Source organism: Stylophora pistillata, chromosome 1 (assembly GCF_964205215.1).
Source record: "Stylophora pistillata chromosome 1, jaStyPist1.2, whole genome shotgun sequence".
NCBI lineage: Eukaryota > Metazoa > Cnidaria > Anthozoa > Scleractinia > Pocilloporidae > Stylophora > Stylophora pistillata.
In genome coordinates, this window is record NC_142519.1 from 4,439,965 (window position 1) to 4,458,589 (window position 18,625).

Genomic DNA, 18,625 nt, shown 5'->3' on the forward strand with positions numbered 1-18,625 from the left:
TTGAACATAGAGTTTGAGCCAAAAGGTCAGAAGTACCCTGTTCAAATCAACATCAATAACATATATAGGTGCAAAAATGAGTATAAAAAAATACCCTATTATATCCTTTCTACCCCAACATATCCTTTCTTATTCTTTTCTTTATCAAAAACTGTCATCCAACGTACATTATAACTACAAGATTTTTCCAGAGAAGTAAATGAGAATTCATTCCAAGTAAAACAAATTATACACAAACTAAATACATCTACACTGAAATGCTGCTTTCACTTTTGCCTGACAGAACGCCACTGTTCTCGGGACAGTTACTTACTGTCACTGACAACTTTTAGATGATCTGCAATATAGCTCAGTCAGCTTAAAACAAGCGAAGTCGCCACTATGAGGAGTGTCAGTTCAGTGTATTTTGTTGCCACTTATCTCTTTGGCACTCCTCTCTGCAACATTTTTAAAAAATCCCTTTCGAGTATTGTCAAAATTCATCGTCGGCGAAGCAAACCAATTCAGTTCCACATATCTCAAAAGTTATCGCGCTTTTAAACGTTTTAAAAAGAGAGGCTAAATGCAAGTGCTCGCATTTTTTTCTTACTGATAGGGAACGAACGTGAAGGTTCAAGCTTATCAATTTCTCTCCAATTGTTTTTTTTTTCTTTTTTCCGCTTTTCTTTAATATTTTCAGCAACTGGCTGAATGAGAAATGAAGTTACGTACGAAAATCTTGTCCAAGGTTTTAGAACTAAATTTAAGGGTGTTTCTTTATTGTTCCACCTTTTTCAAACTTTAATTGGCCGTGCGTGAATATTTGGAAGGCACTTTATTTTAGAAAAGCACTTTTATAAGCGATCTCCATAACAGGTGGAAGCAGCTTATACCTTGAATCTCAAACCTTTCAGCAGTTCCATTTTATGACTATCGCGGAGCCTATCCTTCACGTCGGTTTTAATTTTCAGCCGTCCCTTCCAAAAGTATGGATGCCGTGGCAACAGACACTCTTTCTTTGGACAGTAGAACCTCGCCGCCGTCTTCTTTCTAGTGGGAGTATATCTCAAAACCTTTGCCGAGTTCTCGGGATCTTTTACCGGGTAGAGGTAGCGCTCTTTATGCATCACACATATATCCCATGGTGCGATGGGTAGGGTCCGAGAAAAATTCACCTTGCACTGCTCACAGCTTTTGGCATTTGGGAAGTCGTTGACAAAAACAATATTGAACGGTTCGTCGTTGTGGTAGAATTCTGTAAAGCGATATGGTTTTGCAAAGTCGAGATCGGGATCATGAACCGAATTAGGATCTATTTCCTCAACAACTGTCTCCTGCTCGACGTTGTTATTACCTCGGCGAGGCTTCCTCTGGCGACACTTTGCACAAGCACTTCTGGGGACATTGTTAAAAGCGAGCCTAGATTTCAGGTCGTTTTGCTGCGCATAATTTTGGATGTGCTGCATTAAGTCCCTTGCCTTTCAGCCACGGCGATGAAATGCTGGCATATTCCCCCAGTTGCCACAGAGGAAGCACAATCTTTGCAGTTGAATTTTCCTTTCTTATTTTCAACGGTAAAGGCTTTCTCGCTTTCAGTAACTCAGAAGTTCCCGTTGTCCAATGGAATGACCTTGAATCGTCCGAGAATTATTTGTGCGTTGCGCCAAATATCTGCTACAGCTTGCGATGCAAGTTTTTTTGGCAAACCGTTTTCTTCAAGAGAAATAGACGGCTTCTCTAAGGCCATGTCGTCTGAACTCTTGTCGTCGAGTAATCCATGACCAAGGACTTTCTTTATGTACGCAGATCTTTGTTCGCATGTCATCTGGGACCACCTTAGGGGGTCGATACTGAAATTCTCATATCCTGGTGCAAGAAGGTACTCACCCTTTCCGTACACTGCTTTTATAGATTCGCTGTTCTGCAGCTGGACAACTCGATGGTTGAAATGCTCGTGAATTTTAGCCTGATCTATCGACTGCCCATGTGCTTCTTCCTTCATGACATGATGCAAAGCCTCAGTACCTTGGTTGTGCCATTTTTTAGGCGGATTACCCAGTCCAGCAGCCACTCGTAAAGGTTTCATCATGCACATTTTCAGCGTATCAGTCAGTGGTCTTATCCGTCCTTTTGCACTAAAAATCCATTTGGTAAATTCAGCAGGCCAACGTAGGCGCGATAACGCCAAAGCCGCGTCAAAAGATTCGTCATCCTCACAATTCATAAGACCCTTGATGCGTCTCCCGTCTTTTTCTCCGCCAAGAATTTTGGGAACAAATAGCTCTTTGCTCTTCCGAATCTACTTTCAGTTGCTGAAGTTTACCCTTTAGATCAGCTTCTACGTGGGTAAAACACCTCAGGTGAATGTTTTTGTTCGCTTCTGTTGTAACATCTGAGCTGCTTGAGACGGGGAACACATTTTCGAATCCTTGTTCGAGGGCAAGTTCTCCATCTGTCCCATACGTCAGGGATCGGATGCCTTTGCGATATAACGACGAAGCAAGTTACTCGTAATCTTCCCTCTCCTTGGTGACACTTGTCACTATAGCAGCCAGAGTTATTGGGTGCATATTAGGCTTGTTTCGGTAGACAAACATTGGATGAGGAAACGTCAGAGTTGTAACATAGAATGGACCCATGTTATAAGTCATGTCTATCCCAATTTGGCTTTTTGGCTTCTCGCCAGAGCAATACCTCTTCATCCACATCATCTGGTTGACGGTCATAGCAAAGGTATTTGGGGCCTTAAACCTATCTCCTCGCTTTGATTTCACTCCAAAGGAGACGTCCCGAAGGAAGTCATCATGCTGTATTAAATTCATGAGTTTGACAAAATCTGGTCGGCGTGGCGGGCCAGTGTTCCGACTTTTTTTCCACCCTTCCACATTTCGGCAAGCGTTATATACCTGCTCTCTATTACGGATTATGTCCGCTGGTGAACTCACGTTGAGAACACCTCCAGCTTCCTCTTCTATGGCGCTGATAATATGCTTTGGTGTCTCACTTGCTTGAGCTGCGGCTTTCGCTTTCCGTACCACACTTGGTTTGGTACGATAATACGGCTCACTTTTCTTGTGGGAGTTACCGTGCACTTGTAGGGATAGCGAACTCGCATCCAGTGGAGCTTTGTACTGCACGACAGCATACCTTGCAAGCACGCCCTCAGTTTCCACTTTGGCTACTATTCGACAAAACTCTTTTGAAGTAGGGTGCCAACTGTTCTGCCTTCGCACTTTGTAAACCTGCCCATTAACACTACACTCTTCTGGATGAGCTGTTTTCAAGCTATCAACAGCGCCATTTTCACGAAAAACAGCCCTGACTATATCACATGAGGATGAATGCTTCGTATACACGCCATTGTCATCTGCAGTCAAATCGCGATGGTCTACATAATTCTTTATGTCAATCACAAAGACAACATTTTCTCGCACTGCTTGAGGTACTGTGTGGCAAAGCCGGCTGGATGGTACTTTCTCGCCAACACACACTTCTAAGATTTCCGAAATGTTCAAACCTCTCTTGCCTGTACGAAATAAAGAGCAACCGATTTACATTTGCTGGACCAAAAAAAAACACAGTAGATATAAAATATGGAAACTAAGACGGCGCTGTGTATCACTTCAAAACGTGGATTGGGGATAACGAAATTATAATAACACGGCTTTCTTCAAGGAAAATCTGCGATGCACCTCATAATCCTTGAGTGTTGTTGTTTTTTTTTTTAATCTATGCAGGTTTAAGTTCAAGAGTGGGAAACTGCAATGGGAGCGCTCTTCTGTTTAACTTCACCCACTGAAAGAAAAAAAAAAAAGCTATTCAAGCACAACAAACTATCGCAAAGTTGACTTTCGTCATGGCCTTTGCACCCCATGCCGCGCGTTGTTGTTGTTGTTGGTTCTGTCTCTGTTTGTGAGGGTGTTTTTCCCATGCGAGTCCAATGTGAGGTCTATGAACGAGTTCATAAGATGATATAGGCACTTACGTGGCATGGACTCATCATAATCATGTTCTAAAAGAGAAGCAGCTTCACGGGTCCTTCTTCGCGACTTGGTGAGCAATTTCTAAAAAGGAAGAGGTAACATCACCTCACGATTTCTCCGATGTCAAGTTCACCATAGGTATAAATAATAATACTACTACTACTAATAATAATAATAGTCATAATAATAGTAATAACATCATTATGGATGCCCTCGGGGGGTGGTCACGGGGGCTGGATGTCATGATGCGCGAGCTGGTGGGAGGCAGAAGCACAGACGTACTGCGAAAGATGCAGAGGGCAGTGCTCTCGGGCACGCTGAATATTGCCCGGACTTTCAAGGTGGCAGTTTGAGTTCCTGTTAGAAGGAGGACCGTAGACACAACGGAAAAGCTTTTTAGGATTAGTTAATGTACATTTATTTTTTACTCCATTGCTCACAGATAACGGTTTTTGCCCTGTGTTGCCTGATTAGAATGTAGCATTCAGTTGATTTCTCTGCGACAATAATAATAATAATGATAATAATAGTAATAATATAATAATAATAATAACTAAAATTTATATAGCGCAATTTTCCATGACGTACATGATCAAATGCGCTTTACAATTAAATAAAATGATTCAAAATAGGCTGAATATACAAGTAATTAAGATTGATAAAATTATGCGTTGAGCAATAACAATTTATAGCGAATAATTACAAATAAAAAGCCTGTTTCAAAAAAATATGCTTTAAGATAGCACTTAAAACTTGAAAGCGAGTCAAGACAGGATATGCTATTCGGTAGATAAACTGAATCATGGACATATAACTTTTTTAGCTTCCTTGGCTTGTTTCTTGACGGCGATGCATCATCTTCGTCAGAGGTAATAGAAATGACCATTTTGGTGTCGTGAGTTTGCTGAGAGCTTTGGTCACCCGGAAAGCCACGTCTTTCACCTTCTCTAAGATTCCCACTCGCACTTCTCCCCTTTCTGATTACGGCTCGTAGATTTTCGTTTAACAAGTTTCTTAATTCTCCCTTTTCAGAACCACTCTTATCTTCATTGACCACTTCGGTAACAGTGTCTCCGCTGTCCTCTTTCTCTGGGGGCACACCATCTTCGCTGTCTTCTTTCTCCTGGGGGCACACCATTGTACTCTCCTTCCTCACCTGACTCATTTGGGACGCAACCATCCAAACTCGCGAGGGCACGTCTTATAGAGTAAAGGGAGTCAATGGGGTGAACAACGTCGTCTTCCTCGGCTCTACTGGAATGCGGCCTGAAATAAAAAATTCGGAGAGATATTTAGTGATTGGCGAAAAGAATACTTTTTCTTCCTATTGCCTTTACTTCCGGTTTCTGCTCTTTTGTCTCGATAATGGTATCGTACATTTCCCGGCAAGCAATACTGGAATTTATTAGAAAAACGTCCAGGCTGTCACAATTGTCAAATGTCCATATTGTAATGCACTTGTATCCTTTCCATCCTTCCTAATAATTGTTATCATTTATGTAGTGACGTTTTCAAAGATAAGGCCATCCCAATAAAATGTTTCGTTTCCCATCGCCTTCTCGTGAAGTTAGGTTGGTCGGTGGGGCCCTAAAACTAAAAAAAAAAAAAAAAAATGAATGAACATATGAAGGGGTCTGCGTTCCACTTTACTTTTGCAAATTAAATCTCACGTTTAGTCTGCAAGAGATAATCAGATGGTAAAAGATGTATATTAACAGGACTATCAAATGCCTAAAAAGGCTACAAAAAAGAAGTATCGATGATAATTTTTTAGACAACTGGTGTTAATAAGACAACATCGTGTTCTTGTAAATTGAAGTACTTGCTTCTTTTCAAGTGATTCTGGAAATGTTTTTTTTTTACTTTTCCAAAAAGAATGGGTCGGTCAGGCATCGGAAATGAAGCATTAAATTGGAATGGCATAAACCGTTATTGGTGGGAGGTATATTTTTCTCGAAATCACGCTTTATCGTTACAGTACCCTTTTATAAAGGAATATTTTGTATGAATAACTTCCTACTTTGTCCATCCTAGCTACTTTATTCCTGATTTCGATCGTAAAGTAAGTCTGATTTTACACAATGAATACCTCATTCACTCGTTTGTTTGTTCGTTCGTTCGGTCATTCACTCATAATAACACTACCCTGTGTGATTCTTGAGAAACCAAAAATAACTGCGTGGAGTCATCTGGAACACCGCCTAGCAGTAACCTTTTCCATACCCAGGAGCAGAGATGACTTGTCAAGTGCGAATCCTGGGCGGGGTATACTTTGAGAAGACCGGTACCCTCACCCCCCAATTCTTTTGATATGGGATGCGTGTCCACGATGAAATACTGGTCGCCATGACAACCGATAACAAATATGTAGCGGCCACAGCTGTAAATTGCAACGTTGGTAACCGAGCAGGCAGTGGATAATGCATTAACGCCTTTGAGGAGTGCATCCCGTCCATCTTTGGAGAATACTCCTTGAGAAGTAACGATTTCTTCACGAAAGTCAAGCTCTACAGATGAAATATTTGCTTTTCGTAGAATAGTTTAAGCCTCTAAAACATCGTACAGCTTTGTTGCATCTCGAAAAGGGTTTAACCGCGTGGGTTGGGTCATAATAATCTTGTCGATTTCTCTGGACAGCGCGTACCATTGTTCGGCTGCACAAAAAGAATCCCAATCACTTCCCTTCCTAGCAATCAACTCTGTGACGTGGATAGATAGAAAGGCGCAGCTGTTGGTAGCATCGTCTGGGATATTTTGATCCAGGGGAATATCTCCAACTGCGACAAGCCTATCATGCCGCTCGATTGCGGTGCTTTGGCTAGTCGAGAGTGGTATGTCACTGCATGGTGGCTTGATTTTAGCAGCCTGAAACAGCTGGACTACTTCGCGAACTCTAGGCCTGCTCTTAGAACAAAAAAAAAAGTGCATTGGCTAAAAATTGATTCCATTTCTCGCCAGATTGTTGCTTGAGATCTGCTGTATTTGGAAGACCAAGTCGGTAACATACGTTCTTTGAATCTACTCACCAACTCATTTCGTAAGCTTTGAAAGTTGTTTTGCGGAACCTCGTCAAGCTCATACTGGTAGGGGAACTCTAAATCAGGATTCAATAGCAGGAAGATAATCATTCCCAATAACCAAACATCACAGGCCTTCAACTGCTCAAGGGACATAGCTTCGCCTGTGCTAGTGATTATCTCCGGAGCCATGTAGACAACAGTTCCGCGGTCGACGTTGGTGGTTCTCGAGTGACATAATGTCTCAGTCTGTTGTAGGGAAGCTCGACTTTCTCCAAAGTCCACCAGTTTGCAAAGGACAGCTTCCTTCTCCCAGGCTTCTCGAATTTCATCCTCGTTCTTATAATGGCAGTAATGCTGGTTAGAAATAAGCACGTTTCCTGGCTTCAAGTCTCTGTGCACGATATTTCTATCGTGGAGGTACTGTAGGCCAAGAGAGGTGTCTTCCGCTATCTTGCTGTGCAAGCAGGCCAATGCTGACAGTACTTCTTCTTTCCCACTCGTGTAATCCAAGTAAGAGGGTCTGAATGGGGGGGTCAAAATGTCGGTTGTCGGTTAAAATTTCATAACTTTGTCGGTTGTCGGTTAAGATTTTTGACCTTTGTCGGTTGTCGGTAAATCTCAGTTAATAATTAAAAATACACGTTAATTATTTACATTTATTATGCAATTTGCCCAGATTTAAGACTTTAAACTCTAGACGAAGTGTAATACTTGTAATAATTCATTATTTGTTTTCACTTAAACCTCGTTAACGCTGTTTTTTAATTTAGCAACGTGCTCATCTACCCCACTTTTGTTTGCAAATCTAGTATACCGATAAAATTCACCAAAGCTTTTATTATAGATGTGAATTTGTTTCCTGTCGACTACGGGGCATCGAAGTGAATCAAGAGAGGTAAATTCTACAAAGAATGAAACACCCACTCTAGCCCCTGGGATACCTAATTTTAATTTGTAAGCTACGGAAGTCTTTTTTCCGAGACGTCCTCAAAAACTCACTACACTTATTATTCAACGGCTCTCGCGGCTTTTCTGCGAGGTTTCTTTTTTTTCTCTTTATTTTTTTTACCAAAAATTTGGTTGTCATACGTATCAATCTGCACCGTTAAATGGATTTTTTAACTGTTAGTACCTCTTACATGTGAGACGCACAAATGCACGAACAGCCCTGCCGGATCGGGTAACACACGCTCTGTTGACAACCTCTGGATGTTCTTCAAAATCTGATTCCTCGTCATCCGAATCTGTCTCATACTCATCGATTTGTGCTTCTCTGTGATCCTCAAACACCTCAGTAACATCCCCTTGGTCCACAAATTGTATGCTGACAACGCGTTGTGCATTTGCTGACGATACAGTGTTTTCTTCAGGATATCGAAGCCTCTCTTCAGACTCGTCGGTGTGGTGAACGGCGTAGACAGCCGGCGGCAAGGCCCCAGCCTTATCTTCTGTGGTCTCACTCTTAACCGTCCGTTGGCGTACTGGTCTGTAACTCTCTAGCCACTCTTTGATCTGTCCTTCCATCCCTGGTGTTATGTTCTCACTTGGCAAAGGTGTCATCGTAGCTATAGCAGAAAGGGGCATGGCGGATTGAGGTACCGGATAGTAGGATTTGTCATGCGTGTAGTACTTTGCTGCCCATCTAGATGTGCGCTTCAGAGATTCCTTGCAAATTGTTCCAAAATCCTGGGCATATGTAAGTACCGTAAATGTCTCGTGTTTAAGATGCGAAACAGCGTGCAAATTTTCCACTACTGTTGTGAGCAACGTTTGGAGCAGCAGATCATCTACAAATTGGGGGTTAAGGTCCATCACGTTCTTGCATAGCCTTTCTATGCCCTTTTAAGCAAAGACACAGATACTTGCGTCTTCTGTGATACAGTTCCCTGTGGACCATTGGTTGCAGACGTCTCGCTCAACTGGTAGCGTTCTTTCACCTTACTCACAGTGTCTTTTACATAGCTGTCAATCATTATCACTTTGGAGGGTATTGAGAAAAAAAAAACTGAAAAAAAATAAAAACTTGACAGCGAGCGTTTATAACTTGAATGCCGGGCTCTTATTTTCGCACAATGAAAATACCAACGCTAAAAGCTAGCTAGCTTTCGTATCAACCAAAGCTGGCTAAAAGTTACAAAATTTTCCCCTATGTGTGTTGTGAAGAATCGTAAAAGACGTGAAAGAAAAAATGGATTAACTTATTTGTAACTATTGAAAGTAATTGTCCAATTGCAAGACTGACAGTTTGGCATAATTGGTTAAACAGAGTTTGTTTTTCTTGAATCCGCAAAATTTACATGCACTTCGCTATCGGCCATGGAATCAGCATCTAACTTTTTAAGATCTTCTTCCCTACCTGTGAAGATTGAGAATTTACAAATTTTTTGTTGTTTTCTGTGTTTTCAGCCATGATTTGGGCTTTAAAAATAGCTCCACGGTTTCTTTTACCAACGCTACAAGAAGAAGGCGCGAACATTGGTTGTCTTGTTTTATTTTTAAAAATACATTTTAGCCCGGCAAATTCTTTATTTTAGCACGCAAAATGCGCCACAATGCCCATCAAAGTGATAATAACACAGTTTTTAGCCGGAATTTAAAAGAAACTATCTTTACATAGCGAACGCACCAAGTGAGCGTTTTTCGTTGTATAAACAAGGCAGTGTTTATAAACAAGGAATACCGCAGAATTTCCAAAGTAGCGAAATTTATGACTGTTGAAAATCAGGTAAACGAACTACAAGGGCTAATTCAGCCCTACTATCCTGAAATTTTTGAAGGTCTCCTTGTTGCCTTTCGTTTCTCTCGATGTCAGTCATAATCCTCTTTGCCAGATTTTCATCTTCTTTTGCTTCTTCTCGTGATTTCCGTTTCCTTCTCACTTTTGACTCGTCACCTTTCTTCTCAGTGTCGTTCATTGACTTCTGCTTGCTTTTATCAGATGTAGCCGGCGCCTTCAGCAACACTACTGGCTTTCCGGTCCAGTTTGTGACCTCTTGGATAATGTGTACTAAAATATTAAATACCGTGTGTTTTAAGTTTTCTCTTTAGTAGGCTTTTGAGAAACTTACAGTTCTTATCAGCAAATGCTCGTCAAGATGTATAAAACGTGCACATCGAGCGAAATCTCTCGTGCGTAGCTTCCCTCGAGGAGAGAATTTAATATTATTTGAACGTCTGGTTTTCAGAAACGAATAAATTTAAGGGCGTGTATAAATAAACGGGGTCTTTAATATGTTAAGCTACACTGTTGTTCATTCACCAATTAATCAGAAAGAAGCTTATAAACTGATTTACTCGCTACTTCATTGTAGAGATTTTTCTTCTCAGTTTTCGCATTCAAAGGGACGGTGAAAAAGAAAAAAAAAACATTCCGCTCCACAAAACAACAAACAAAAAACGGTGGAACCAGTGTTTAACCACGTTAATATTTGAGCTTTATATTTAACTACAGAACTAAAGTGATTCACCAAACTCCGCTGCACGCGTTCCACACTTACCGTTGAGCTCACTGCTACTTTCATCCGATATTAAATTTGGAAGTTCAAGCTGCCATTGCCCATCCGTCACAATTGCAAAATTTTCGCATTTGCCCGCAGGCGATTTCGCCATGCGAAATAACTTTAACGAAAATCCGCCAATTTCATATTGATGTGCCTGCTCCTTTAATCCTAAAAACTCCGTAAGATGTTTTTTTAGTTCAGATACTATTCTATGAGCTTCTTTGTCTACTGGGACCCTGCTTCGATGACGTTCGATGGCGACTTCTTCACCTTTTCGAAAAAAACTCACGATGACTTTAGCAATCCCAGTCATGACCCGACCGCATGAACAAACAACGAGCAATAAAAAGACAACAGCAGGGCGTCTCGTTGGCTCGATTGTGATCCGCTGTTCTTGAAATGAGACAGCAGGCCATCTTGTCAGCCCGATTACGAGCCGCTGTTCTAGAAATGAGCCCACGCTGCTCACCGAAAAGAAGGATCCCGTGGATTTAAAGAAATTTGAAGACCAGAAATTCTATAATTCGGCTAAATTTGGAATAAATGTGGTTACGTCGGGTGAAGAGGGATTTTCTGAGCAAGAAATCATCAAAATGCTGTTCTTTCTGAATACAAACATCCCTATTACATCTGACCATGTCGGTTGTCGGTTAGAATTTATTTGTCGCTAGTCGGTAATTTTTTCCCCGTTTCGTCGGTAGTCAGTATTTTTTTACGCCCTTTGTCGCTAGTCGGTTAACCCCATTCACACCCTCAAGTAATCTTGCAGTGAACTTACCCGACCTTCAAGACCGAATGGCGTGAAATCAAAATATACTTACTCAAGCATCATTGCTACAGGACTTTCGCATACAGCTTTGATTTCGACGATATGCTTGTAATGTAGGAAATTGAGGATCCGCGCCTCTTTCATGAACAAACGCTTCTCACGGTCATGCTGCCGAATGAGCTTCTTAACAACAATCGACCCTCCACCGCGTCGTTTGGCGCTGAAAACGCATCCAAAGCCACCCCGTGGCCAATCTCCTTCTTGTCAAAAATTTCATCCCAAGAAAACTTAGGGATTCCATCTAAATCGGAACTTTACTTAACGGTTGAAGGACGCCCAAGCAAACCAAAAGATGGAAGCTTGAACGCCATGTTGACCGGTCACGCATTTTATTGCGTAAGAATGAGAAGTAACTAGTAACCTGATATGGAAATGTTTCGGAAAGACTAATATGGTAAATAAAAAAAAGGTAGCAGACAGGAAAGAAGTCCCAAAAGAAAAATTGCTTTCTGTTCATAACTATCAACTGGACTAGGCGGCCGGTAAAAAATAACAAAATTGTTGTAGATTTTAATAAATGTACAAACATACATATGAGGCGGTACGCGCAAGGTTTCTGACACATGCTACAGCAATGTCAAAGGGCAGAATTCCAATTTTGACCCGGTTTTCATCTTGTACTTACCAAATGCTATTAGAGCCTTCAAAGAGCTCGTTTCGCAAATTATAGATTTACATATCTGTAATTTGCGAAACGGCGCACTTCTGACCTTTTGGCTCAAACTCTTTATTTACAAATCATCACTGCATCGAGTTGTATCTACGAAAAGTGTTAGAGAATTGGAAGACTTAAGTTACATATCGTTAGAGTCTTCAAAGAGCTCGTTTCGCAAATTACAGATTTACATATATGTAATTTGCGAAACGGCGCACTTCTGACCTTTTGACTCAAACTCTTGAGTGATGACAATCTTTAATGAGGAAACTTTTTCACTAAAAAGTGGTTTACAAAAAGGACCTCGAAAATTAAAAATTAAAAATTTACAATGAATAAAAATGCTAAAAGATGCTACTAAAAGCTAATGTATCTTATGTGTAATACAAAACTTAAATCAATGAATTAAAAATCTTACGCTTCAAAATATTTACATTATCAGCGGCTCGTATAGTTTTGTCCAGCGAGTTAAAATCACTTACAGCATGATAGCCAGTTCTTTGTTTGCTCCAGTTTCTTTTAACGGATGGAATTTTGAGGTTTGCTTTATTTCTTGTGTTGTAACTATGCTGTTCTTGCTGAGTGACTAATGTTAGTTCGTGATGCGTGAGACTATTAAGACATTTATATACATGTACGCATCGGCGCTGGAAGCGCCTTTTTTCTAGTGTTAACCACTTCAGTGTAGTTAACGCATCAGACGCAGAGGAATACAGTGGTCGATCTAATATTATTTTAGCCGCCTTATTTTGAAGCACTTGCAAACTAGACATTAAAGTTACATTATGTTTGTCTCCCCAAACTAAATCAGCATACTCGAATAAGGGCATAACAAGGCTTTTATAAAAAAGGATGCGCGCCTTAAACGGTAACAAATGCTTAATGCGTCTAAGTAGGCCAAGCCTTTGATTAACTTTCCCTGCCATGTATTCGACATGATTTGTCCACGAAAAATCAGACGATATTAAGATTCCAAGATATTTAAAACAAGTAACATTGTTTATACAATGATCAAAAATTGAAACAGTTAGAGCTATTTTCCTCTGTAACTTCTTGTTACTGCCTATGAGCATGCATTTGGTTTTGTCCAGATTCAGTGTTAACTTATGTTCATTCAGCCATTTCGCCACAGCCAGGAGGTCTTGGTTGAGCTTTTCAGTCAGCTCCTGAGAGGAGGACCCATAGCAGTAGATCACCGTGTCATCTGCATAAAGTGATGCTTGACAGGCATCTAGAACGCTTGGCAAATCGTTAATGTAGATGACAAATAGCAGAGGACCCAGAATACTTCCCTGAGGGACCCCATGGGTAACTGGCAATTCATCAGACAACTCATTCCCACAACATGTACGCTGTTTCCTGTCAGTAATGTAAGAGCGGAACCACTGAAGCGAGTTCTCACATAAACCAATTTTGGAGAGCTTGCGTAACAAAATCCGATGGTCCACAGTGTCGAAAGCCTTGGTTAAATCCAAAAACACGGCCCCACACAGTTTACCTTGTTCCATGTTCAATAAGACTTCATCAGCAAATGATGTCAAAGCAGCTTCAGTAGAGAGCCCCTTCCTGAATCCAAACTGTTTCCTTGTGAGAAGGTTGTTAATTACCAAGTGCTGGTACAGCTGGGAATGCACGGCTTTCTCGAGAATTTTACTGAGTGTCGGTAAAATAGAGATAGGTCGATAGTTCGATGCATTTGACCGGTCGCCTGATTTAAACAAGGCTGTAATTTTTGAGCATTTCCACAATTTAGGAAATTTACCAGTAAGAATCGATCGATTCAACAGCTTAGTGATGGAGGGAGTGATTGTATTAGCAGAGCTCTTGAGTAGTCTAGCACTAATTTTGTCCAAACCAATTGCTTTATTTGTCTTCAAAGAGGTAAGCTGCTGAAACACAAACGATTCCTCTAGTTCAGTTAACTGGAACTGAGACAACGGTTGTTCTAAAACCAAGTTGCAATTCGACCAGGTAGTCGTTATTTTGTCAGCTAGGCGCTTGCCTATGGATGCAAAGAAGCTATTCAAAGCAACAGCAATGGATTTGGAAGTGGTGTGCTGAATGCCATCGGAAATGATGCACTGAACCTTTTCTGAGGATGAATTACGATTGCATGCTTCGTTTACAGCTTTCCACATTTTGCCGTGATCTCCTCTGGCTTCCTCGATCATTTCGCAGTAATATTTCGACTTAGCAGATTTTACTAAGCGGTTTACTTTGTTCCTCAGTTTCCTCAGTTTACTTTGTTCCTCTTTATTTACAAATCATCACTGCATCGAGTTGTATCTACGAATAGTGTTTAAGAATCGGAAGAAATCAGTTATATATCGCTAGAGTCTTCGAAGAGCTGGTTTCGCAAAATAAAGTACTGATTTACTCGTTTGGTTTGGTTTGGTTTGGTTTCGCAAAATACAGTAAGCCTTTGACATTGTAATGAAATTCAAAACAAATTTTTCAAAATATGATATGAAACTTCCAATTTGGGTTGTGGTTTACGGCAGCAAGGGATATCACAATAGTTTACCTGAGGATGTTTGGGATAGATGGTATTCGTTTTATGACAGCAAAATGTACCGTACATTTATCCACAAATGCTTTTGACGAATGAACCCCGAAAGGAAAATGAAAACCCCACGACAAAGAAATATGTCGACGATATCAACACATATTTACAAACAAAAATCAATGCAAGAGCAACTAGAACGGCTCTAACGAATGCGACAAAAAAGATTTGCCATCGAGGAAAATTAGCTCATGACAATAGTTCTCAAGTAAGGTTTTACACCAATGGAGCACGAGATCATACATGTAATGTATCACAGAGTAATAATTCCGATTTTACAGTTAATGGTTCCGATAACACAAAACTCATAATCAAAAACGCTGGTTTGTATCTAATCACATTCGTGGACAGTATAAAATCCAAGCATTTATCACATCTCAAGTTCGTATTGGACAAACCCTTCATGACCACAACAAATGGTGTAATGGTTCAATTACCCAACACACACAATTCTTATGTAACAAACACGACGACTGTCATGTTATATTTCCAAGCCAACACATCGCTAAGTATAGCGACAGATAATAGTTCTGTTCTTCTCGAAGGTTTGAATAATAGTAATCTAATGATAGTGAAACAAGATTGAACAAAATCAAAATTTTATTGTTATGCGAACACATAATAAAATGAAACGAGATATTTTTGCATTCAATCACATTGACACTTCAATTGATGAAGCGACTCTATCAGAGATAAAATCTCTTTTCAAATTTTATCATAAGAGGTGGTGGTGTTAGAGACAGACTTTTAGACGATTTAAACGGATGAATTTATCTTGCAAGCTGGCTAGTTCATCACACATTGCGGTTGGTACAATTGCAATCGTAGGTGGAATTACACTGAACCCAATTACACATGGAGTTATCGCTGGCGTGGGATTGTTATTGAAAACATTTAGCGAATACAAAAATTTTGAACCAAAGATTGAAATGTGTAAGTACGCTTACACAACATATCAAAAAGTATTGACCAACTTGCGTTCTTGCTTGCGAGGAAAACATTTTGATCATGATTCGTTTGTAAAAGAGATAAAAATAATAGATGACACTGTCATTGACCTTTGTCCAACTCTAAGTACCCACGTAGAGAAAGGGTATGAAGAAAAATTCAAGACGTAGTAACGACATTTATTTTTTTCTTAATAAAATACAGTTAAAACGATAACCCTGTTACTGACAAGTTTTTACAGATTTAACTAGTTTGAACCGGTTAAAACCACCATTTTGCATGTGTCAGGTGATAAAACGTGAATGTGTATTAAATTTATTATTCTTCATCGTCGCTCTCTTCTACTGTGACTTAGGCTTCTCTGGGTTTTAGGGGTTTGACGTAAACATCATTCACTTTTATTTGAATAGAGACGCTAATATCGCTTATGTAAATTGATTCGATAATCAATGCCATTTTCACTTTGCAATATTGTTCGAGGTAATCAAGCGGATTGTCTTTTGGGTTATCTTTCGATCTGAAAAGCGAAAGGATCTTTTTTAACTTTTTGGAGTAAATAAGTTTGGCATATAGAACTGGAGATTTCGATACTTTCTCATACAGAATATTACACAAAGCTTCTGACAGATCAGCTTCATAATTCTCTTCGAGATATTCGTGACAGATAGTTTGCAAACGTGTCAAAGCATCATAAAAGCTTCGCTGTTCTGGTGTTGGTTCACCTTCATTTCCCAATAAACAAAGCGGAAGAGAGTAACCTTCAATAGCATTGTTTTCACAGTCTTTTCTCTCTTGTACACCAAAACTAAAGAGAAAAGGGGTTTCAATCACTAAAGGACCAGGTTTACCATTGGTGTATTGTTTCACCTCGATTTTAATCCTTTCGTGATTATGTTGGTTAACCACTGCTTCGTGAAAAATTATAGTTTCTTTGTTGAGCTTTTCAAGACTTGTAAGTTGCATGGCTTTATCTAGATTTTCATTTTCGTTAAGTCATTTTTTTAATACTTTTTTTGATAAGATTTTTAGCTTTAATCTTAGCTTCCTAGCTCTCTAGCTTTTTTTCGCTTTTTAGCTTTTTTTAGCTTTTATCTTAGCTTCCTTGCTTTTTTAGCTGTTTAGCATTTTTTAGCTTTTCAGCTTTTTAGCTTTTTGAGGTGAATAAAATGAAAAATAATGATAAATGGTGAAATTGAAAAATTCTGATACTCATGTGAATGAAAAACCTAAACGAAGATCGAAGGATTTTTTGGACGAAGACTACAGAATGCTTATAGCAGGGGCGAGTGGGAGTGGAAAGACAATCGCTGTTATGAATATGTTGAGACTGCCTTTGGTTGTTTATGAGAAAATATATCTGTATACACCCAACAATAACCAAGATAAAATACAGGATTTAGAAGAGTTTATGAATTATATTTCACAGAAAGTCGGTTACAACATATTAGAAATTATGGAGCCGGATGATATCATGAATATATCAGAGTATCTGATGGGAAATAGAAAGGTTATCATCTTTGACGATCTCGTCAATGCACCCTAAAAAATACAATCGAAGATTGCAAACCATTTTAATTTACCGATGGGCGACATCACCAAAATTCACCGATCTATCTGACTCAGTCGAATTATGACACACCACAAAAAATCAGGTTGAACTGCTCACATATGATACTTTACACTCCTCTAACAAAAAACCATTGTAATCTTATTGGTAAAGAAAACATGATCGACCCCAAACTATTCACAAAACTTGGACCATAGAATTTTTATTTGTCGACAAAGAAAAGAAAATGGTTAAGAAAAATTTCAATGAAAAAATATAAACTACAATAATAAAATGAAATCGTATTGTGTGAAACAGAAAAAACAAACTGAATGTGTCACTGAACGGAAGGGAAAAATATGAACGAGCAAAGAACTGTCGTTTGATGACAAAATGCATTTGCGCTGAATGTGGCGCTACCAAAGCAAGTTTTGTTAAAAACATAGATAGCGGTAAAAGAAAAAGCTCACAAATAAAAGACGGAGGAGCATTATTTGATGTAGGAAACAGCCATTCACTTTGTGAAGCGGCTTTCAAAGGAATAGCAAACAATGGGGTTTATCTTGCAAGACAAGTTGCTGCACAAGCTGTCAAATCAAATTATGCAAAGAACAAAATCAAGCAGACAGCAAGTAAATATCTTGACCAGGTTCTTGATAGTTTTAGAAATGATTTGAGTAAAAAGTTAAGTGGAGGGACAATAGCACCATTGATTATTCACAATGGTATCCAGGATCAGTTCGCGAGTAGCGAAACCAGAGTGATATCACCGAGTGATTTCTTCAAGGGATTTTTGCCAAGTGTTTTCCACGGATATTAATGAAATCGTACGTACGGAACTTACCTCAAATAAAGCCACATCAAATAGCCGCCAAGCGTACTAATTAACGGTGAACTAATGCTCGACAATCTCCACTCATATTGTATGAATTCAGATGATCACATAACAAATGAATTATGGTTGTCTTGGTTGTAATGGGCGCTCACGAAAATCTCCTAACACCGAAAAAAAAGTTGTTTTTCTTTCAAATTCTGCGTTTTCTCTTGGAATGCCTGGGAGGTATCGACTTTAAACCAATAAAGGCTCAATATCATAAATTCTAGAGGACTTGTCTATCAGAAAGGCGATAGACAGAGGCACGTGAGTGGTCAATGCCTTAATAACATGTAAAAAAGGACTGTTTTTATCTTAGATATTGAATAAGATATTGAGAGAAACACAGCTGGCCTAGTTGTTTACGATCATCTTACGTGCAGAGAGCTTTCCCCCGCACAAATCGCTCCTCGGCGTACATCTTCCTGTCTAGTCCACCGGACACTAATTTACAAATTGGACGACAGCAGCATTTTACAATTTGATAAGAAACAGGCTGTGTGAACGTAATCTTTCATCTTGTGAAACTGTTGGCTCAACAGCAACTTTACACTCCAACCGTCATTTTCCTCATATTATATCTGCTGACTCATTTTCTATCAATAAAAATGTGGTTTCGTATGACGTTTTATTTTTGGCTCAGTAAAGTGCGCATAATTTGCTATCGGAACTCGTTTTGTATGACAACCAATAACGTAGCTCCATTTTCTGCCTTTAAAAGCACACAC

At 39.6% G+C, this 18,625-nt stretch overlaps 2 protein-coding genes and 2 long non-coding RNA genes across 6 annotated transcripts in view; all 4 read right to left on the reverse strand.

Moving 5' to 3' along the window:
* Positions 1-18,625, reverse strand: part of LOC148740922 (uncharacterized) — a 178,860-nt gene that overhangs the window by 47,746 nt on the left and 112,489 nt on the right. The gene's annotated exons all lie outside the window — the stretch shown is intronic.
* On the reverse strand, positions 4,356-8,965 carry LOC111328236 (uncharacterized). The gene is given in 3 exon segments (XM_088754519.1): positions 4,356-7,502; positions 8,115-8,826; positions 8,829-8,965. Coding segments are annotated over 3 exon segments (1,500 nt in total). The 5' UTR covers positions 8,956-8,965; the 3' UTR covers positions 4,356-6,841.
* Positions 4,356-18,580, reverse strand: LOC148740926 (uncharacterized). Of its 3 annotated transcripts, none has more exons than XR_015999188.1 (2): positions 17,868-18,114; positions 4,356-5,228 (listed from the first exon to the last, which is right to left on the reverse strand). It is a non-coding gene; the product is annotated as an uncharacterized LOC148740926 (long non-coding RNA). The 3 variants fall into 3 exon arrangements; XR_015999185.1 differs by lacking the exon at positions 17,868-18,114 and adding an exon at positions 6,108-6,238; XR_015999199.1 differs by lacking the exon at positions 4,356-5,228 and adding an exon at positions 16,873-17,016 and having other exon boundaries at positions 17,868-18,580.
* LOC148740927 (uncharacterized) lies at positions 9,687-12,195 on the reverse strand. The gene is made up of 2 exons (XM_088754806.1): positions 10,480-12,195; positions 9,687-9,989 (listed from the first exon to the last, which is right to left on the reverse strand). The coding sequence occupies exons 1-2, from the start codon at positions 10,793-10,795 to the stop codon at positions 9,688-9,690; spliced, it is 618 nt and encodes a 205-aa protein (XP_088610932.1). The 5' UTR covers positions 10,796-12,195; the 3' UTR covers position 9,687.

Coding starts and splice junctions, on each gene's coding strand:
- LOC148740927 (XM_088754806.1), bottom strand. CDS start 10,795: ATGACTGGGATTGCTAAAGTCATCGTGAGTTTTTTTCGAAAAGGTGAA. Junction 9,990..10,479: donor AAGTAGCAGTGAGCTCAACG/GTAAGTGTGGAA, acceptor TTAATATTTTAG/TACACATTATCCAAGAGGTC.